Here is a 22,267-nt window from a genome sequence, read left to right as displayed (position 1 = left end):
AGGCTTCTGTGTCATAGAAGCAGCCTCTTAGCCAGCAGCCCCCGTGGATCTGAGACTGGGAAGCTGGTCTCTGGAGCAGAGTGAGGCTGGGCTGAGCCAGGTTGGGAAACGGGCCCAGGGTGGTCGCGAGTCTTTGGGCTGTGAAGTGTCTGGAAGCAGCTGGCTGACTCACGACAGACTCCCTGATTGTTGCCAAGTGCAGCATTTGCAGGCGGAGCTGTGTGGACGTGTCCCAGTGGGTCTGGGGGGTTGGAGGAGCTGTTCTTCTGCCTGGAGCCCCAGGCATGCCTGGGGAAAGGGTCAGGGTTGGACCTGGATCTGATACAGTTGCTGACTGGGGCCTCTGAGGTGAGAAGGCCTGGCCAGTCCTTTGCCCAGCGGCTCAGGCTTCATTCAGGAGGAACCCCAGGGGTAGAGCTCAGTCTTCTGGGATAGGCCCAGCTGCTTTGGCCCACAATGCGACGGTGGTATCTGCCCAGTGACCAGACCCTGAAGAAGTCACTGGGAGAGGACCTTCATTCTTTCCCACCGCTCACCTTCTGGAGGAAACATTGGTAGATTGTCTAAGGGATTGGGCGCTAGAGTTGGCCAGCCCTGCCTTTGAGAGTTCAAATCTAAGTCTCACCATGTGGACCTGGTAGATGACCTTCACAAAGAGGGCATGACCTATACTAGCTGCTGGCCTGACTTCTCTTGCCCCTCGTCAGATGCCAGTGACTGTAATACTAACTTTATCAGAGAGTTGTTGAGAGTCTGCAGGTTTCACGATAGAGCTCAACATAGTCATTCTGCAATCTTTCACTTTATCTAAACACATAGATGTACTGAGACAGCTATTGAGGTATATACATATATCAGGATAAAGATTACTTTTGGGGTGATAATCTGCCTACAGAAATACGTCATAGAGGAAACTAGAGGGGTTGCATGGTTTAGAGAATAAAAGTCTATAATGCATACAGTATTTGTATAAAAATACTGTAGGTATGTCAAGAAATAATTGTGTAGAGAAATACAGCTATAATGAGATTGTTGATATTTAGAGGTACATAACCGTGTGTGTGAAGCTCTGGAGGCCTGTTAGTGTTGGACCGTAAAGGTCAGAACTGACCCATAGCTGACCTCCAGTGGGTTTTCAGAGGCAGTAAATAGCACAGGAGGAGACCGCTCCTCTTTTCCCTACAGAGCAGCCGGTGGATTGAAACTACGTACCTTTGAGTTGGCAGTACAATTCCTTCCCACTAGGCCAGCAGAGCTCCCTAAAGTGGCAAGAAATTGCACTGTCAACTCAGAGTTAGACAGTGTGAACCCACCAGCTGCTCTGTGAGAGAAAGACGGGTAATCTCCTCCTGTAAAGATTTACAGCCTCAAACTCAGTGGAGGGTTGATGTGAGTCTGAATTAACTCGACAACTGGATATCAGCCCAAAAGCCTGTGTGTATATCAGGATGTACAGCTATATGAGATGTATACATCTTTTCTGATACCCCTGTCATCTATTGATAACATACCTACTTCTCTCCAGCACTGTGTCCACCCCTGGAATTTTACCAGCACACAAAGCCAGTCTCCTGAGGGCTTACCATATGAGGGAAGAGGAAAGAGACCAACCAGTAAAAGCTACAGATGATCTATCCAAAAGTGGAAAAGCTCAGTGGGCCAGGATGGGGAGTGGGTAGAGACAGAGAGATGGAAATAGCACAGCAGTGCCCATTCCCTATCAAGTGGCAGAGAGTCCAGGTAGATTCTTGGAGAAAGTGATGGGGCAGCACCTTCCAGGCAGAGGGGCAGAAAGCGAAAATTCTAGAAGCATGTTGCATGTGTTGGAGAGACAAGGAGGCCCGAATAAGTAAGAATCCGCGGAACAAGTCATGGGTGTGTTGACCACGTCAGGGATTACAAATTCATTGCTAGTAAGTCTAGGACCTTTAAGAACAAGCTCTTTGTTTCCTTAGGTTCCCCTGACATCTCACGCAGGATGACAAAATATACCCTGTTGTTGTTATTGTTAACTGCCGTAGAGTCATAGGTGACTTATAAGAGACCCTTTGAACAAAAGACCTGGACATTTGTATAACTTTCATCCTTTCTCCAGGTTCATAGAGTTTCCAGAGGCAAGCTATTTTGGAAGTGGATGCCATTCACTCATGCTTCCAAGCTTGTTTTAATCGGAGAGCTCCAACAAACACTGTCCACCGTGGGTAACCATATCACATTTGGCACATCAGTGTCACAGTGTTCAGCATCACAGCAACCACAAGTTACCTCTGTACGGCAAGTGGACACACCAGGACTGTACAGCCTAGAGGAATGTTTGACCAAAAACAAAAAGTATACCCTAACAAAGGAAATATCTTTTTTAAAAAAAATAAATATTTGTTTTTTACTGGTTTGCTTACAAAGTTTGTATACATTATTTTTCACACTGAGGAAATCTCTTAAAAAATGGATTTTTAATCATTCTACTAACTGAAAGATTGGTGGTTTGAATTCACCCACTTCTGTCAGTGGAGAGAGCAATATATCTGTCAGCTTCTATAAAGATTGCAGCTTTTAAAGCTTGATTGAGCAGCTCTGCTCTCTCAGTAGGGATACTGGGAGGGCGGAATGGTCACTCGGAGGCAGAGGTTTTGGTTTCTCTCACATTCATCCCTGTCAAGTCAGAACCAACTCATGGCTGACCCTCCAGCTGGCTTTTAGACTGTAAATTTCACAAGAGGAGCAGGTGGTGGATTTGAACCTTTGGGTTGGCAGTGCAACTCCTAGTGGGTAGGTCACCAGAGCTTCTGGGTTTGATTTTGTTTGTTGTTGTTATGTGCTGTCGAGTCGTTTTTGACTCATAGCGACCCTATGCACAACAGCCCTAAACCCTGCTCTATCCTGCGCCAATCGCACTGCCTCTGACACACCCATCCCGATTACCCCAGTCACCGAATCAATCCACCTCATAGAGGGTCTTCCCCTCCTGCACTGTCCCTCCACCCTCCCAAACATGATGTTCCTCTCCAAGGACCCGTCCCTCCTGGCAACATGTCCAAAGTATGTCAGACGAAGCCCCAGAATCCTTGCCTCCAAGGAGTAGCTTGGTTTAATCCTCTCCAAGATGAATCTGTTTGTTTTTCTGGCAGTCCAGTGTACATTCAGTACCCTTCTCCAGCACCACAGCTCAAAAGCATCCACTCTCCTTCTATCCTCCCTAGTCATTGTCCAACTCTCTGATGCATAACAAGCGACTGAAAATACCATGGCCTGTATCAGGCACACCTTAGTCTCCAGAGAGACACCGTTGTTCCTGAGTACTTTAGAGAGGTCCCTAACAGCAGACTTTCCCATCGCGATACGCTTGATTTTGTTTATTAAAAAAAAAAAAAGGAAAAAGTTAAAGTTTTTTTGTTTTGTTTTATTCTGTGTGTGTACCATCAAATCGGATCTGACTGGTACAGGAGGAGATGGCCCCTCCTTCTCCAGCAGAGCATCTGGTGGATTTGAACCACATACCCCTGGGATTGCAGTGCAGCTTCTTGCCACTAGGCCACCAGAGCTCCCTTAAAAGTTAAAATTTTGTCTTACATTTCACCCTATAAGGAGAGGGTCTGGGCACTAGTTTCAAGAAGCAGCAGCATGCATCAACCCTAGTGATCAAAGCACTTTCTCAAGTATATACCTTTGTCTTCATAGGTTGTAAGGTTGATGGTTCCATATTCATGATAACAAGGTGATAAATGTAGGTGGAGTGTATGGTGAGAAGGGGCTGGGATATCATGTCACCAAGACATCAGATAATCTCTTCCCAAGAGGGCCAAACACCGCTGCTTCTCACAGGACTTGTCTTTTTTCCTCCTCAGCCCAGCGGTCTGCCCACGAGCTGCCCATGGTTGAAAGACAGGACATCGACAGCTGCCTAGTCTACGGGGGCCAGCAGATGATCCTCACAGGCCAGAACTTCACAGCCGAGTCCAAAGTCGTGTTCACGGAGAAGACCACAGGTCAGCCTTTGCACTCTTGTTCTAATGGCCTTGAGGCGTAGAAAAGCACGTTTTCCTTCTTGGAAGACAGATTACACTGCATGGACTTTTATACCCAGTGCTTTTGACTCACTGTGAGAAGTTTCCTTCCTTTAGTGAAATACTAGCAATGGAGATAATGATCCAGATGTGTTGTTAAGGTCCTTCCTGGTTTTGTTGATGTTACGATGGTTACCTTATTCCTATCCTGCACCACTCTTTTGGTTTGCTGGGTTTAAAAAAGTTTTTTTTTTTCATATAGGAAAACAAACTTAAGCTGTTTTCAATATGATGAGTAGTATCATGATTGCATAAGCTCTGGCCTTGGATATCCTGGCTTAAAAATTTGGCTCTGCTCCTTGCTTGCTCTGTGATCTTAGGCCAGTTCTGTCCCCTCTCTGTGCCTCTATTTTTCTCATAGATGGTATGACTGTAACAGAAGTTCTGAGCCTGTAGTGTGACACCAAGTTTAAATGGGTTACTGCATCTTAAGTAATTATAAGTACAAGATAGTAATTACAGTACAAGATAGATCATAAGCACTCAATAAGTATTGTCCACTTACTTTATTCTAACAGTGCTATAATTTCCCTATTATTTAAAAATAAATTCTAGCATTTTCTTTTATAATTAGCTCATCCAGGAATTAGGTCTTTACTATCCTGATAGTCTTATCTTTCTGGTTTATTAAGAGTTAATTCCTAACAGTGAAATTTTGCATAGTTGGTTTTAGGGCTTTAACTATATAGTATTAAATTACTTTCTCAAAACCCACAGCCATTGTGACTCTAAATTTTTACAGGTGGAGATTAACCCATCTTTCTCCTGCAGATAACCTGGTGGATTCGAACCACTGACCTCATGGTTATCAGCCTAACACATGACACACTAAGCCACCAAGGCTTATCTTCTAGGTCTCTAGAAATTTCTGTGAATAGGATGCTATTTATCATTCCATCTCCTCCCAGAAGCACTATTAAAAAAATAACACTTCAGTTGAACTGATACTTCGTCTCTCTGCATTTCTTTGCTATGAGAGAGTTAATAATTTTTGTTTGCCTGAGTGTGTTCTTTCTTCCACTAATTGCCTGTTAATGGCCTTTACCAATTGGAATATGCTAAAAGGTCATTACCTGATGTCAGAAATAGAACCAGGCAATTTTCTTGTGGATGGATGTGAGACCCAGCTTCTCCCCCCCTTTCCTCCTTTCCCCTGCCTTAATTTATGTGATCATGTGACTTAGTCTAGAAGGGTTGGTGGTGATTCTGTTGGTTGCTTTACTACCCTTAGAGATGGACACTGTCACAGATAGGCCATCCAGTTGTGGGAATCATGCATGGTCTTTCAAACACTATATATCATCATTCTGCAGAGGTACTGAGATGGATTCTGACAGGTGGAAGCAGAAGGCTTTGTTCAGTTCACCCCAAGGCTCCTCTTGGTCTGGCCTGACCCACAGGAATGACTTTCTTATGCTTTGAAAGCTGGAGAGGAGCAGAACTTCTTCTAAAAAATGTTTGAGGAAACTATTGAAGCAAAAACTGCATTCAGAAAAACAGCTGAGGTGCTATGGGTGGAGGGGTTGGATGTGGTTGGGAGGGAGGTAGGAAGCAGAAGGGTCAACCATGAGGGTCCGGTGGCCATAGTGGCGCTGTGTGCTGTGAGGGGTAGGACTGCAGAGCCCGGGACAGCTTGCAGAGGCCAGCCCAGCTCCCCCACCCACCTACGATGCCACCTGTGCCAGGTCTCGTTCCTATGTCCCCTCTGAGACAATGCCTACCTACTCCTCTAGGTGAGGTGTGCATGTCTCATAGAAGAGTACAACTGGGCTCCATTGTTAATACAGTAAAACCTATAAAAGCTGAAGCCTGTTTGTAAGGTGTCCACCTGTCAGTGAAGGAAAAGGCATCAGAAAAGTCATCAGACTGAAACTTGCCAAAGCAGAAAACTTGGGAGACGTGGAAAAAGAAGACAGTTGCTTCGAGTCCTGGCTCTCACAGGGTCAGTGCACTCTGTAGTTGCCGGTGGCCCTCCGTCCCGTTTCTGAGGCGGCAGATCCTTACCAGAGGTGACTTGCATCTTTCTCCTGCAGAGCAGTTGGTGGATTCAAACCAATTCCAGTTCAAACTCCAACACCTAATGCACTATGCTCCTTAGAGCCCTTTGAAGGTTAAAGTCTTGGTCTAGGGCAATGAATCTGAAGGACATCTTTAGATACATTTGTAGAGAGGTTATTTTTCAGCTGGGGGAACATTTAAAAAGAAAACAAACACCAAAACCAAACCTACTTCCTACAGCAAGAATTGGATGAGTTCTCAAGAAAAGCAGAGAGCAAACAGACATGGCTGGAGTTGGGGCTGATTAACCCCAGGAAGGGTGTTTGGATGAGCAAAACCAGAAGGAGCAGCCTCCCAGTGCCACGTAGCGACGTGGCTGTGTTTGGTCTGCACATGGGTAAGGTAATAGGGAGTCAGCGTGGATTCTTGAGGAAGGGAGTGGCATGAAATGTCAGTGACCAAGCAGGCATAGCCTCTCCTGCTTTGATGCCTCTCCAGGGCCAGGAAAAGAGCCTGCAGGCCTTCTGCTAACTTTCAGAAGCAGCATATGGCTTCAAAGTGCCTCATTGGCAAAGGAGAAAATGCTAATAAGATACACTCGCCATTACAACTTTTCTTCACACTGCTGCTTTGGAGACTTTTCTTCCTTTCTCTGCATTTCCTCGGAATAATTTCATATGCATATGAACCGCCCTCTCGGCATCTCCAGGCGGCTGCGAAATTAAAGACATTTTGTCCTCGGCTGGAAGATTAGGCCTCAACGGCCAAGCTCACTCCGCCTGCATTGCAGGCCGGGAAGTAGCTGAGGAAGACCAAGAGTTGGGCCTGCAGTGTGCGCCCAGCTTCATGACCCTTAAGTCAATAAGCAGATGAGTGAGTTGGCAACCATGTCTCGTAAGCTCTAAAGGCCAGCGGTGAGGGGGTGCTCAGAGCACAGGATCTAGGTCTGAACGTCTTGGTTCTCATGTCCAGGGTGACAGTGTCCATGGGGGTCTGGTGGGACTGAAAAGGGGGGAGGATTAAGGAGTTGGAACCTACAAGTTCCTTGTGGAGTTAGGAACCATTTAGCCCTCGACCCTCTTGGGAACTCACTTTTGAAGCTACTTGAGTGTGTCAGTTACCTGTTTGATGAGTGGACGGATGGTTAGGTGGGATGGTTGGATGCGTACATGCAAGCATGAGTTGGTGTATGAACAGATGTGGATGGACAGAAGGGTGTGTGCGGATGGATGAGTGGATGGGTTGGTGGATGGATTACTGGGTGAGTGAAGGAGAATGGACGGGTGAGTGTGTGGGTGGACAGACGAGTGGATGTGTAGGTGGGTGCGGGGTGGATGGATGGGGGTGTGTGTCTGTAGACGGGTGAACGGTTGGGGTGGAGGTGGATGTGTGTGTATGTGTGAAGGGGTGTGGGTGGATGGATGTGTGAGTGGATGTATACATGGGTCAACAGGTGGGTGAGTGCATGTGGAAGGGTAGAAGGGGGGTGGACAGATGAATGTGTGGGTGGGTGAGTGGATGTTGATGGGTAGAAGGGTGTGTGGATTGATGGGTAGGGATGTGGGAGGACAGATGAGTGTGGGTGGATGTGGATGGATGGATGAATGTGTGGGTGTATGGATGGGTGGGTGAGTAGATGTGTTTGGGTAGGAGGGTGTGTAGGTGGATGGATGGGTATGAGTGGATAGATGAGTGTGTGGGTGGTTAGGTGGGTGGGTGAGTGGATAGATGGGTGGGTGAGTGGATGTGTTTGGGTAGAAGGGTATGCGGGTGGATGGATGGGTGGGTGAGTGGATGTGGACGGGTAGAAGGGAGTGTGTGTGAGTGGATGTGTTTGGGTAGAAGGGTGTGTGGGTGGATGGATGGGGGATGTGGGAGGATGGATGGAGGAACAAATGAATGAACAAAGGAGCAGCTTTGATTTGCCACCTCTCTGGGTTTCAGAAGGGATTTCACATGTTTATCTCATGAAACAAGGAATATGTAGTCTGTTCCCTTTGAAAGGTAGAATTTTATCAAGAATAAGAATGCTAACCCCTCTGTTATTAAGCAGCATCCCTGAGCAGGGCCTGTGTACATTAGGCTCACCTGCCCTTTGGCATCTGTGGAAGGTAGCAGGGCAAGGAGAAGTCAATGGACTCACCTCCTGATCCTGTCCAACCCTGCCTCACTGTACAACCTCCCTCAGCCTGGATTTGCCCCTCTGCAAAATGGAACGAATCACAGTCCCTTGCTTCTAAGTTTTAAGTGCAGAGGTGAGAGGCGTGTAGTTAGCATGGAGTAGTACGTGGAGTGTGAGCTGCTGTTGTCTCTCTCATGTGACCTGTTCTTGGAATACTGCTGCTTTTAGGCGCTGTTGCTTCTGGTCCAGATCAGTCCCCTCTATGACAGCAGAGCTGCCCCTTCCTGTGTCATCCGGACAGTTGTTGCTGTGTTTGAGCTCACTGTGTCCAGTCCGTCTTGTTGAGGGTCTTCCTCTCTCTCAGCATAAACAGAAACAAAGCTCCTCCTCCTTTAAGTCTCTTACAACTCGTGGTGACCCTCATCTTTTCCCCATGAGCTGACTGATGGATTTGAACTGCCGACCTTCCAGTTACCATTCCAACACTTAACCTTACAGTGTCACCAAGGCTCCTTTATTCCTCAGCATACACAACCCCTGGTCCTGTGATAGGCAGGCTTGGTATGCTGTCCACAGTGCTCTGGGTTCAGATGGCAGGAGCTCAAGTCCTTGCCCTGTCACCTGGATGCTGTGTCACCCCAGGCAAGTTGTTTTGCTTCTCTGCGCCAACATTTCCTCATTTGTATGATCAGCTTCTAGTAGCATCTATGAAAGGTTTGAGAACATAATGGTTAAGTGCTTAGCTGCTAACCCAAAAGTTGGCAGTTCAAAATCATCCAGTATCTCCAGGGAACAGGGCCTGGGGGTGAGCTCCCATAAAGGTTACAGCTCCCATGACCCCACGGGGTAGTTCTACCCTGTCAGACAGCGTTGCTAACGGCCTGGATGTCTCCTAACAACAGCGTCTCTTGGAAAACGGGCAGATTAAATGAGATCATATGGGTTCAGCTCTGAGCATGGCCCTTGGCACACTGTAAATGCTCGTTTACTAAGCCTCTATTATTGTTGCGATTATCTGCAGCCCAGAAAGAAGGCAAATGAGTAAGAATGTATCTCATGCAACCAAGAGACATTAAATAACAACACACTGGGTGCCAGGCCTGCTGTAAGCCTTTAGATGTATTAACAAAGTTGATGCCTCACAACAACCTTGTGAGGTTGTACCTGTTGTCCAGGGCTACCAACAACAACAACAAACCATCACAGAGGTTAAGTGACTTGGTGAAGATCACAGAACCGAGAGATGACAGTGCTGGGGTGTGACCACCCCCCGCCACCCTGACTCCACCGCCTGCAACCTGAGCAGTGCTACTGTGGAAAATGTTGTTGTTGTTATGTGCCATCGAGTCACTTGTGACTCATAGCGACCCTCTGGACAACAGCCCTAAACCCTGCTCTGTCCTGTGCCAATCACACTGTCTCCGATACACCCACCCCCATTACCCCAGTCACTGAATCAATCCACCCCATAGAGGGTCTTCCTCTCCTGCACTGTCCCTCAACCCTCCCAAGCATGACATCCCTCTCCAAGGACTGGACTTTCCTTGCAACATGTCCAAAGTATGTCAGACGAAGTCTCAGAATCCTTGCCTCCAGGGAGCAGCCCTGTTTAACCCTCTCCAGGATGAATCTGTTTACTTAGCAGTCCCTGGTACAATCAATACTCTTCCCCAACACCACAGCTCAAAGGCATCAATTCTCCTTCTATCCTCCTTAGTCATTGTCCAACTCTCTGACACATAACAAGTGATTGCAAAGACCACGGCCTGTATCAAACACACCCTAGTCTCCAGAGAGACATCATTGCTATTCAGTACTTGGAGAGGTCCCTAAAAGCAGACTTTCCCATTGCCATGCATCTTTTAATTTCCTGGCAGCTGGTGCCAAGAATGTTGACTGTGGAGCCAAGCAAACTAAAGCTGTGAATAATCTCAATCTCTTCACCATCCATCCTGATGCTGCTAATTGGTCCAGTGGTGAGAATCTTTGTCTTCCATATTGAAGGCTGCACAGTCCTTGACCCTCTGCAGCAGGTCCTCCTCAGTTTCAGCAAGCAGGGTTTTGTCATTTGCATAACACAGATTGTTGATGGATCTTCCACCAATCCCGACGCCACACTTAGGACTGGGTCATTCTGCCTGGACATCCGTCAGCTGCTCTGAGCCACTGTCTATCTCCTGAGTCGAGGCTGTGTTGTTGTCAGGTGCTGTTGCAATCCAGTGAATGACAGATCTGAACCTTGTCCTCACCATCTCCTGCCTGCCTCCTCCCATTGGTGCGGTCACTGTCGTCCTTGTGGAGGATCAGACTTAGACACTCGAGGTAGCCGTAGTCCACTGGTGTGGAGAGAATCCTTTCAGCCCCATCTTGTCTGTCGAAAGAGTAATGGCCAAATACAGTTAGTGGGTGGATGAAACAGAAGTGGTGGAATTGGGGATGTTCCTGAACCCCAAGGTGTGGTGGGATCCCCTGGAGTTTGGGGTTCTGGTTCCCAGGGGCTTTGACGCAGCAAGGTTTGCAGGGAGCTGGTCCTGTCCTGCCCTTTCTGACCCTGAGGCCTTACCCCATCCTCCCCCCTCTCCGGCCCGGGGCCGCCCTGTGCAGGGGGAATCCCTGTTGCTCAACTTCTTTTTTTCCAAAACGCATCCCCGGTTGCCATCTCCACGGATGGTTGGGCCCACGAGGGCGGCGCAAGGCGGGTGGAACAGCTGAAGTTTTCCAAGGAAGGGGAGTCCCAGCTGGTTCTCACATTAAGGAAAAGTGACAGCCTCCTTGGCTAATCTTAGCCCCCGAGTTTGGTCATCGGCACCACCGGCTCCAGCGTTCTTTTTATAGCTGTGGACTAAAATGGAATTGGCAGTTTCCACTCCAGCAAGATGACAAATTGGAGAACGGTGGAAAAACAGTAGGAGAAGGCAGCATGGTGCTCCCAAGTCAGAGAAGCTGGTGTTTTGGAAAATGGCATCTTATTTATAGCAGCAGTAATAATAATGATTCTAATATTATTTTTGTGACTATTTTTAAAGTATTTTCTCGGCTTACGAGCACTTGTATGAACTGGCCCTTGTCCACCTCTCTGATCCCAGAGCTTTTCAGCTCGCTCACTCTCTTGGCAGGAGTCACCCTTGTCTTCACCCTGTCCTCAGACACCCCAAGCTTCACTTCAATCCCAAGATCTTTACTTTTACTCTTACCTCTTAAAATCTTCCTTTTTTTAAAAAAAGCTCAGCTGCATATTTTAAATACTGCTTTATGAAAAAGGAGACTTCACAGATACACCTGTAAGACCTTGTGTATCCCCCCACTGGGCTTCTTTCTTGCCCCTGAGTAGATCGGCTCTGTGTTGAATTTTGTATTTGCCCATCAATATTGATGTGTCCATTGTATTATGGTGGCCTTGTGGGTAAAGAAAGGGTTGTGCTGCCATCTCAAAGGCAGGTGGTTCGAATCCACCAGCTGTGCCCCAGGATGAAGATGGGTTGTCTCCTCCCGTGCAGTTTGCAGCCTCTGAAACCCCACTGAGGGGTCAGCTACAGGTTGTTCCTGACTTGGCAGCAATGAATTTGTGTGTTTGTTTAGTTGATTATACGGTGGAGCTGTGTCTTGCATACTTTTCAATCAACCTGCAGATTCACAAGCATCCTTCTGTATATTGCTTTGATGCCCTTCAATTTCATCTTGAGGACTTTCGACAACAGATCATGAAAATGGTACAGGATGAGGCAGGGCTCCGTTCTGTGGTTCCTGGGGTACAGCACAGCCATGTGTCTGAGCTGCCTCAGCTGCACCTAACAACAACAGAACAAGGCAGAAGGTGACAGGGCTGGGGCGTAGAGTGGACAGCTTCAGGACAGATGGTTAATTAAGGAAAGTATCACAAGAAAGTGATCCTTTCTGCGCGGTGCAGTGGTTAAAGTGCTCAACCACTAACTGAAAGGTTAGCGGTTCCAAGCCACCCTAAGGAAGAAAACCGTGGTCGTCCACTTCCGTAAAGACTCACAGCCTTGGAAACCCCACGGGGCTTTCTGCTCTGTCCTGTAAACTTGTTATGAGTCAGAATCAACACAAAGGCAATGAGTTTGGTTGGGGTTTCTAACTGCTGTGGAACCATGTACAAACATAGCACGATTAAATGATCAGTTCTCTTCATGATGGGCAGATATACATGAGGTTTGCCAATCATGGGAGCCAGGTTTCTTGTGTGTGGATCTCTGGGATCCAGGCTCAATGATTTTTTTTTATTTCTTTTTTTATGGTGAATCCTAGGGAATAGAATGGCTGGGATCCCAGCTGTACACATCTTAAATTCACCCGCTATTGCCCGATTTTCCTTCTAAGTGATCATACCAATCACTAGAGACTTTGAAACAATGGTGTAGCATGGTGGTTCTCAGGCTGTGACCCAGGGACCTTGTGGCATTTTAGAAGACTTGTCCCGGGGTTACTTTCTCGACGAGCCCTTCCCCAGCTGTCTGCTCTGAAGCTGTCCACCCACTCCTGAGCTCCAGCATCTTCTGTCTTGGTGCCTTGTTCTGTTGTTGCTGTTGTTAAGTGTGGCTGAGTCAGCCTGCATGTAACAGAATGAAACCCTGCCTGATCAGATGCCACCCTCAGAATCTCTGCCAGGCTCCATCCCATTGCCTGTCATTGTGTCTGTCCCCTTCAAGAGTTCTCCATTCACTGGCATTCCATGTTTCCAAGCATTGTTAATCTCTTTTTCAAGGACTAGCTCCTCCTAACAACATGGCAAAGAGGAGATGAAGTCTCGCCTCCCAAGAGCACTCCAGGCTACACTTCTGCCTGGACACGTCTGTCCATGCTTTCATTGGCGTTGCTTTTATGTATGTCAAGTTGGCGCTGACTCATCATTGACCCTCCAGTGGGTTTTCAGAGGCTGTTAACTGCAGGAGAAGATTGCCTGTCTTTCTCCTCCGGGCAGCTAGTGGATTTGAACTGTGCACCTTTGGATAGGCAGTGTGATTCCTTACACTAGGCTTTCATGGTATATTCAATATTTTTCACCTACAGCACAGTCAAAGGTCCTGCGTCTTCTTGGAGCACTCCTGGAAAGGTCTTGTTTACTCACCTGGACTCTGCTACGTGACTATTCCTTGTGGGCCGGAGCTTGGTATTTATTTACTGCTCTATCTGCAGTTTCTAGAACAGTCTCTAGCACAAGCTAGGTTGTCTGTAGTTGTTGAATGAATATATCACCTCCTTTCATTGTCATTCCAACCTTGAAAGACAGATGCCTCCATCCCCATTTTACAGATGAGGTAACTGAGGCTCAGAGAGACATCAAGTTCCCAAGACAGCCCAGAGTCATGCATGAAGGCAGTGCTTGTCTTCGACTCCTGAGTTATTGTTTATTTCCAGTCAGGACTGACCCATAGCCGACCCTCTAGCAGGTTTTCAGAGGCAGTTAATGGTAAGGGAGGAGATTGCCCACCCTTCTCCTATGGAGTAGCTGATGGGATTTGAACTGCATGCCTTTGGGATTGCAGCACAGCTTCCTGCCACTAGGCCACCAGAGTTCTGAGTATTCTCTAAAATAGCAGCAAAGAGGGCAAACAAACCAGGCCGCGCAATGTGGATTGTTACTGCCCATCGTTACCCTTGATCATCGCTGAAAAGCTTTTCCTGATGCTCTGAAAACTGAAAAACTGCATAACCTTCCAGGCAAAGTTCACGCTCGCTGGGACGTCCACCCTCTTCCTGACTTCAGCTGCAACCCTGGCCCTGGGCCACCCAGGCGGAGTCGGGGGTCCCAGCAAAACATTGCAAAACAGGAAAAAATCTAAGGACACAAAAATAAAAGTGATGTGGCAGCGGGAACAGCGTCGCCATGGCTTTGAGAGACTCTCTGAGCCTGGGCGGGAGCCAATGTTTTGGAAGGTTCCTCCACATGACGCAGGGTTTTGGAATTTTTCAGCTGGTAAACCCTTCTTAATTCAGGCCCCCTGCTCCCAGCCAAGTAACTCCCTGGCCCTCCGTGTCCTGCGGGGGAGTCGGTTGGAAACCGGCCTGTTTGGGATTACTCAGCTTTGAAACTTAAATTGTTTGAAGAGAATTTGTGTTTTGTTTTGTTGGCTGGTGTTCTTGGCGCAGCCGATGGCAGAATCTCCCATCACCTGTCGAGAGGCAAATTGATTTTTGAGAAGCGTGGTGTGGGTGGTGGAATCCCCTCTTTCCCACTGACTCATCATATCCTGACATGAGTCACTTTATTGCTGGGAGCTTCCCGATGGTGACGTTTTGAGCTTTGCTTAATAAATAGAAATGCATATACTGAAAATAAGGGAGTTGGGTGTTGTTTTTTTTAATAAATTAAGTGTTTGGCCATTAATTGAGTATCATGAGAAAAATGGTGACTACTTTTACCTCCCCCGGTAGCTGTTTCTTGCCCTGGTTTCATTTCACCTAGAACAATGGAGGGCCTAGATCGGGTTTCCCTTGGGGGAAATATCAGACGAGGCCGGGCTGATGCGTGACTAAGTCTCTGCCGACCTTTGCCCTTGGTGACTCAAGTCCACAGTGGCATGGACCTCTGGGCTGCACCCCCCACATATGCTGTGACGTGGTGCTTCCATCCAGAGGGTCCGGATTGCGGCTCTGGAGTCTCCATGGAGACCAGGAAATCACTTCATGCTCAGCAAAACATGGGCCCAAACTCCAGCCCCCTTGGATTTAAGAACTGACTTTGGAGTTCATTCTACTTGGGTGCCTTTGAGAAAGAGCACAGAGTTCAGCATCTTTACTAGCCAAGGCCCGAGTATTTCCACAAAGGGAAATTGTTCTACGTGGCAAAAGGTCTTTATGAAATTCTCAGGCCAGATTTTGGCTCATCGAGTTCACTTCGTTTGAAGCCTGGATCTGCCTTGTATTGTGTTAACTTGGCCCATTTTCCTCATCTGTAAAATGAGTTGATGGAAGGCTGAGCAATAAAAGTCGGTCAAGGATCTGAAAGTGTAAGACATGCACAGAAAATGCCAGCAGACCCTCCACAGGCCCTTAGGAGTGGGGTTTCCTTAACAAGGTGGCGAGAAGACAGGTCTGTGCCGGGTAGTTGGGTGGAAAAGAATCCTTTTTGACATGAGTGCACGTCTCTCCTCACCCTGAAAGGCTTCCGGCCCCTGGAATCGGGCCCTGGCAGAGCTGGTGGGAATCTGGGTCCTGCCCCTCTTCCTCTGTGACACCCCCTTTTCACAGATGGGGCAGCTGAGTCACCCAGTGTGGTTGACAGACTTCCTTGAGGTAAAAGAACTTGTTAGAAGCAAGGCTGGGCCCGAAACCCCAATTTCCTGGTTTCCCCGAGCAACAGGTTGTGAGAGGCCTGTGTGGATGGTCCACAGATAACAGTTTGGTACTTAGACGAGAATCCGATCTGGAGGAGGGACGAGAGATGAGCCGAAATCCCTGCAGCACTGTCAGATGGACGAAGCTGTAAGCAGTTTGGTCACCTTCTGGCCAAGAGACCCCGCCTACCTCCCCACGAACCCAAACCAGCTGCAGTGCCATTGAGACCCAGTGCATGACAACCCCAGAGTAGAATTGTGCTCCATAGAGATTTTAAGGGCTGCGTTTCCTAAAGAGGTAGCCAAGCCTTGCCGCTGTGTCTCCTCTGGGTCGACTTTAACCGCTTACCTTTCAGTTAGTAGCCAAGTGCATTATCCATTTGTATCACCCACGGTTTTCCATTAGACCCTCTCTGATCCCTGCCCTTCTGACTCATAGCAGCTCTCCACTAGGATTCTAAGACTGTCACTGTTGTTGTTACGTGTCGTTGAGTCAGAGCTCATAGCTGACCCTCCAGTGAGTTTTCAGAGGCTGTAGATTGAAGAGGAGACTGTCCATCTTGCCGAGCGCCTGGTAAATTCGAACCATGTACCTTTAGGTTGTCAGTGCAAGTCCTCACCACTAGGCTATCAGAGCTTCTATGTTTATCTCACAGGTATTTATTAGACTGGTTCTGTGCCAGGCTTCAGGGACAGTAGCAGATAAGACAGATGGGTTCTTGTTCTCAAAGAGTGGTTTTGAACATGCAAATAATCAGATAACCTTCAAGATGGCACAAGTGCTCTCAAGGAGTGTATAAAGAAACAAAAGGAACAAAGAAAAGAAATCCAAACTTAATGCCATTAAATAATTTGTGATTCACAGCAACCCAGTAGGGCAGAATAGACCTGCCGTCTGGGGTTTCCAGAGCTGAAACCTCAAAGAAGCGTATACTTTGCTGTTTTCTCCTTAGGAGCAGACAGTTGGTTTGGATTACCAGCCTTTTTGTTAGCAGCTGAATGCTCAAACACGGCACCACCAGAGCCCCTGAAAATATTATTTCGTATACTTATATCCTCGGCTTTCTCTCGATGGACATAAATGAAATAATAGAGTAATTGTTTGTTCAGTGCCATTGAGTTGTAGATGACTCATAGCGACTCTATGAACAAAAGACCTGAACTGTTGTATAACTTTCATCGTTTCTCCAAGTTCATAGAGTTTCCAGAGGCGAGCTCTTTCGGAAGTGGATGCCACTTCTGCTTCCAAGCTTGTCTTAATGGGGGAGCTCCACCAAACACTGTCCACCATGGGTGACCATTATCACATCTGACACATTAGTGTCACAGTGTTTAGCATCACAGCAACCACGACTTAACCTCTGTACAGCAAATGGTCACACCAGTGCTATATAGCACATAGAAGAGTGTTTGACCAAAACAATTAAAACTAGGCCGGAGGGCCACAGATTAAAATCACCCATCTTTGACTTGGTAGCCTAACTTTCTATCCACCAGACCCACAGAGCGTGCTCTGTGTTGCTGGTGGTGGTGTTCAGTGCCGTCGAATCCTAGATGACTCCTAGCGACCCTGTGGACGAAAGGCCTGAACACTTGGTTAACTTTGATACTAAATAATAGATGGGCAGTTTCTTGCCATGTCACAGTCAAGTTCTCTGGAGGGTCACCCAGGAGTTCAGAGGCACATACGCATCTTATGCAGGCAGCTAGACATCGGAGATGCATTTAGGTGGGGGAAATAGGTGGTGGTTTGTGCTGTCACATCAGTTTCCACTCTCAGCAAGTCTGTAAGGCAAAACTGCCCCTTTGAGCTTCCCAGGGTGTGATCTTTACAGAAGCAAAGGGACAGGTTCGTTTTTCCCCTCCCACAAAGCCACTGTGAGCTCAAACTCGCCAAGCTTTTGGTTCACAACCCAATACTTTAACCATGACACCACCAGGTCTCTCTCCTGAAAAAGTACTCATTTCCTGTCTAAAATTCCAGCTTATCTGGACATTTTGTGTTTTTATTTGCTAAGAGTCTGGCAACCCTGTGTAGAGAGGTCAGGGAGGGCTTCTCGGAGGAGGTGGCTCTGAGCAGAGCCCTGAAGGAGAGGGGAGAAAGTGAGCTGTGTGGACTCTGAGGAGTGTCCCAATGCCCAGATCCAGGTCAGGATGGGACCGGGGTCCTGAAAGAGCCATATGCAGGCCCAGGGGGCTGGGGCAGTAGGAGGATCAGGGTTTCTCGTGAGACGTGGGGGTCTGGAGAGTTAGGTGGGTAGGGGCTTCACCATGCTGGGCCTTGGAAGCATGGCCAGGAGTTGGGAGTTTATGCCCAAAGCAAAGAGTAGGTGCTGGAGGCTTCTCGGTAGGGGAGAAGTGATCTGATGGGTAGATTGAAGGCTCTTCCGGCATTCAGTGTGAAGAAGGGACCTTAGGACCCCCAGCCTGAAGAAGTTGAAGGACTGGTGGGCTTCCGCTATTCTCGTCTTGGTGCTGATGCTGGTGGCGGCTTGAATCAAGCATGGGTGGTGTCAGGACTCCAGGAGGAAGGCGTGATCTTGGGAGAGCTAGACCTTCCTCACAAGGCCTCTTGTCAATGGATGCATTTACCACTTCTGATGGGTGAGATCCTGGGCTTGTTCCCCCCAGCCTGTCCAGATCTGGAAGCCCCCCGAATTGGCAGACTGAATCGGTGTGGGGGACCTTCAGCTGGCTGCTTCCTGAAAGTGGCACCTGGGCTGGGTGGCATCGTGTGTGGTGGTTTCCTAACCTGAAGCAACATGTTAATTTCCTTTCCACTTTCCTGGAGCCCAGAGGCTGGCTCGGGGCTCAGGCGAGGAGGGAGCCTGTTCTCTCCTCCTGAAATGTGTGCTCATTCCTCCTGCGAGGGTCGGCAGGATCCCGCTCTCATGGGGACACCACATCCCCGCCTACACCCACTGTCGCCCAGTCAGTTCTGATACAAGGCACCTCTTCATCTGGCGTCCACAGCTGACAGCCCTGATGGCGGGAGACTGCCTAAGCCGTCTCCTGCCAAGGGGCTGGTGGATTCAAACAACTGACCTTTCCATAAGCAGTTCAACAGCCAACCTAACAGTTCCTGCACATTTCTTTCTGTTTGGTGGTAAAAGATTTGCCTGCAGAAAAGAAACCATCAAGCCCACTGAAGTACAGGGGACAACCGTCGGCAAACACGTTGATTGCGTATGCATGGTCTGTTTATGTTCTGGGAGGATTGTTCTTGAGTTGGGACAGCAGGCAAATGAAAGTGTTCATTTACTGCCTTCCCACTCCGTTTTTATTCCCCCTTGCGTTGTCTTGCTGGAACCTTCTCTACATCCAACTCCTTGTCTAAAGAAGTTGGCTCCTTTCTCTTCACCTCTGAGTAAGGCTTGGAAGGATCTTTACTTGTTCTGGCTCCCAGATCCTGTTCAGTTAGGATGGGAGAGGTCACCTGAACATCTGCTCAAGAGACTTGCTCCTGTGTTCAGTCAGAGCCCAGAGAAGAAGAGGAACACTTGGTCTTCTTGGGCTTGGGCCATACAAGGCAGGTCTACTCAGAGTCCCAGGTCACAGTTTGGATCCGTGGTGGGTTATAAAGGACTTCTGTGGCACCTAGCAGGCAGCAGACAGTGGTACCCTTGGAGCAGAGTAGGTCTGGTTGTGCTCGATTTCTTGTCTACAGCCCAGCTCTGGGCTCCTAAAACATTAGAATGGAAGGTGATTAATGAAGACCAGAGAAGAATCCAAGCTTTTGGCACTGCTGGTGGAGAGTATGGAGTACCCCACGGACTGCCAAAAGAACAAACACTGATCTCTTCTGGACAGAGTGCAACCAGGATGCTCCTTGGAGACAAGGATGAGGGGAAACTGTCTCACATACTTTGGCCATGTTGTCAGGAGGGAAAAGATAACCATAACTGGAAGAGTACAGCATCAGAGAAAGAGGGAGACTCACAGGGATGGAGTGATAGAATGACTGCAAAAATAGATTTAAGTGACAGGTGGAGATTGTGAGGATGGCACAGGGTAAAGTTCAGATCTGTTCACAGGGTCACCATGAGTTGTCGTTAACACGAGGGCTCCTCACAGCAGTACATTATCAGTGTAGTCCTGGAAAGACTTCCCTCAATGAGAGGCTGATTGATTACTGTTTGCTGAGCACTGAGGGGTCGGAGATCCGCTTGTTCATTTATTCATCTACTGTTTTCTGGGCACCTGTTGGGTGCCAGGCAGGTAGTATGGGAGGCAGCAGGGAATAAGAGAGGCATCACCTTGGCTCTTGGGGAGCTTAAAACCTGGAGGAGGTGGGGTGACTGCAAACAGGGAGAAACAATGATGTCAGAGGAGCATGGTAAAGGGGAAGGCAGAGGGTGGAGTGGCCAGAAAGGACCTCCTGGAAGTGGTGAGGTTTGAGGTGAATCATCTGAAAGACGGGAAGGGACTTGTCCACATCCTAGGGGCTGCCTGCTGTCGCCATACATCAAGCCAGCCCAGACCCCTTGCTGTCAAATTGATTGCAACTCGTAGCAACCATGCAGGGCGGAGTAGAGGGGCCCCATTGAGTTTCTAGGGTGCACGTTAGAGGCAGGGATGCTGAAACTTTATCTCACATACTTTGTGTTGTCAGGTGACACCAAGTTCTTGGAAAAAGACATTCTACTTGGAAAAGTCAAGGGTCAGTGGGGAGGGGGGGAAGAAGCCCTTCATTGAGACGACTTGACATGGTGACTGTATCAGTGGACTTCAGTTTGGAGGAGACTCTGAGGATGGGGCGAGCTTTTGATTTGTTCATAAGGTCACTCTGGGTTGCAGTTGTCCTGACAACAAGCAACGATAACAGATCTTTACAAAGGATTCCCACGTCATTCCTTGGAGCTGCTGATGGCGTCGAGGCATTTACCAGCTGAGCGCTTTGACCACAGCACCACCAAAGGCCCCCTGTGCCTCAGATACTTGGTATTCCATACCAAATACGGATGACTGATGATTCATCTCAACCAAGCCTTACGTATATTGGCCCTAGATAATATCTCTGTTTTTGCAATAAGAAATGCAGCTGGAATCCAGCTGAACATTTACATCTAAATGTCTGGCCAGTTCTATTCCTTACTGTTGGGCTTACACGGGGCAGCAAATTCTGTACAACAGTCTTTGGATGTCAGCACAAGCGTAAAGCAGAAACCTGCTACAGAAGCAAAAGAAATGTTTTTCCCTAGTAGGATAGCAACGTGGCCAGATGCAGGGAACTCGGAAGATCCAGGGAGTCGAGGCAAATTCCACGGGACTGTGGCTCTCTCCAGTCCCACTGTGGTAATAGCAGTGGTACCTAGCGGCCGGGAATTGTGCTCCATGCCCTTTATACGCTGTCAGCTTCAAATCTTACAACTCTGTGGGGCTATAATTGTACTTTCCCATTGTACCCACAAGGAGATAGAAGCTTAGAGGCCACACAGCATCTCTGTGGTGAAGGACTTGAACTTGATACAGAATCCTGGGGTTTCTTTTTGTTTTGTTTTTGTTTTTTGGTTTTTTTGTGGCAGAGTATCGTAGAGTTGCATTGGAAGTTTTAGGCAAAGGTGTTAAATGTGTCTAGTGGTAAAACCCCAGATCTCGTGCACTGGGAAAGTGTGGATAGAGGAATGCAGAGAGGAGCCCAGGAAAATGGCCTTGGAATAGTTTACCAACCTCATACTTCCTCAGAGACCAGCCCGTGTGCACCCCCACCTGTCATGATGACGTACCATGGAGAGGGAAGCGGATGGTCACTTTCACTTCCTGTTGGGGTTGTCTATTTGTTCAGCAGCAAGTTAGACCACGTGTGAGGAGGGGGACTGAGGGGAAGGGGCCAGCAGGGGCCCCTAGAGCTGCTTACTCTGGATTCTGATGCTTTGGGGTGCAAAGGCATCCCACAATACCCTAGTTTCAGCTCCTGGTTCAAGTTTTGGTTCCTCTTTTTTGAAGGCTCCTTTTTTTAAATTAAAGTTAAGTCTTGTTGCTTTTGATTTCTTTTTTTCCCCGTTGTGCTTTGAGTGAAAGGTTGCAGAGTAATTGGTTTTCCACTCAGTCATTCATACAGATTTTGTTTTGTTGTTATGTGCCGTCAAGTCACCTGCTACTCATAGCGACCCTACCTACCACAGTTCTGCAGCCTCCTCTCTCCTGAGCCAGTCTCACTGACTCCAACACATGTACCCCCATCACCCCAGTTACTGTGTCACTCCATCTCATCCGGGCTTTTCCTTTACTGCACTGCCCATGCACCCTTCCGAGCGTGATGTGCTTCTCCAAGAACCAGTCCCTCCTGCCCACATACTCAAAGTATGTGAGATGGAGCTTCAAACCCCTAGCCTCCAAGATTGTGTTTTAGGACATTTAAGTATAATCCTCATATTATAACAACATTCTTCCCACTTCCTCCTTGTGATTCTCATTTCCTTTTGTCCTATCCTCACCCTTCTTAACCCTTCTAAGTTTTCTCCCTGGCAAAAACTGCCCTTTTGATATTAAAGGATTGTTTTGAGGAGCACCACCTCGGTGTTACTGTTCACCTTCTAAGCAGGTGTAATGTTTGCCTGTACCTTGAGCTGGGGATGAGGTTAGTCCCACCCTGGACAGGTGACTAAAGGCCCTTGTCTGAGCAGTTCACTCGGTTCTATGAGAGTAGTAAGCATGGTCATTTTTGAGATTTTTGAGGATTCTTCCACATTTTTCCCACCGGTTTTCAGGACCTTTGACTGTGATTCTGGATAGAGTAAAAGACCCATTCATGTATGTATGTATGTATGTATTTTTTTTTTTTATTT

The 22,267-nt window shown here is 47.9% G+C and overlaps 1 protein-coding gene across 3 annotated transcripts in view; it reads left to right on the top strand.

The window, feature by feature from the left end:
- Positions 1-22,267, top strand: part of NFATC2 (nuclear factor of activated T-cells, cytoplasmic, calcineurin-dependent 2) — a 196,975-nt gene that overhangs the window by 117,424 nt on the left and 57,284 nt on the right. For all 3 annotated transcript variants that reach the window (XM_006881641.1, XM_006881642.1, XM_006881643.1), the window contains exon 6: positions 3,846-3,986. In XM_006881641.1, coding sequence (XP_006881703.1) covers positions 3,846-3,986 — 141 coding nt within the window. The remainder of the gene's footprint in view (positions 1-3,845; positions 3,987-22,267) is intronic.

Source organism: Elephantulus edwardii, unplaced genomic scaffold (assembly GCF_000299155.1).
Source record: "Elephantulus edwardii isolate Elephantulus edwardi_28Jun2011 unplaced genomic scaffold, EleEdw1.0 scaffold00015, whole genome shotgun sequence".
Taxonomy (NCBI): Eukaryota; Metazoa; Chordata; class Mammalia; order Macroscelidea; family Macroscelididae; genus Elephantulus; species Elephantulus edwardii.
This window is presented reverse-complemented; position numbering and strand designations above follow the sequence as displayed.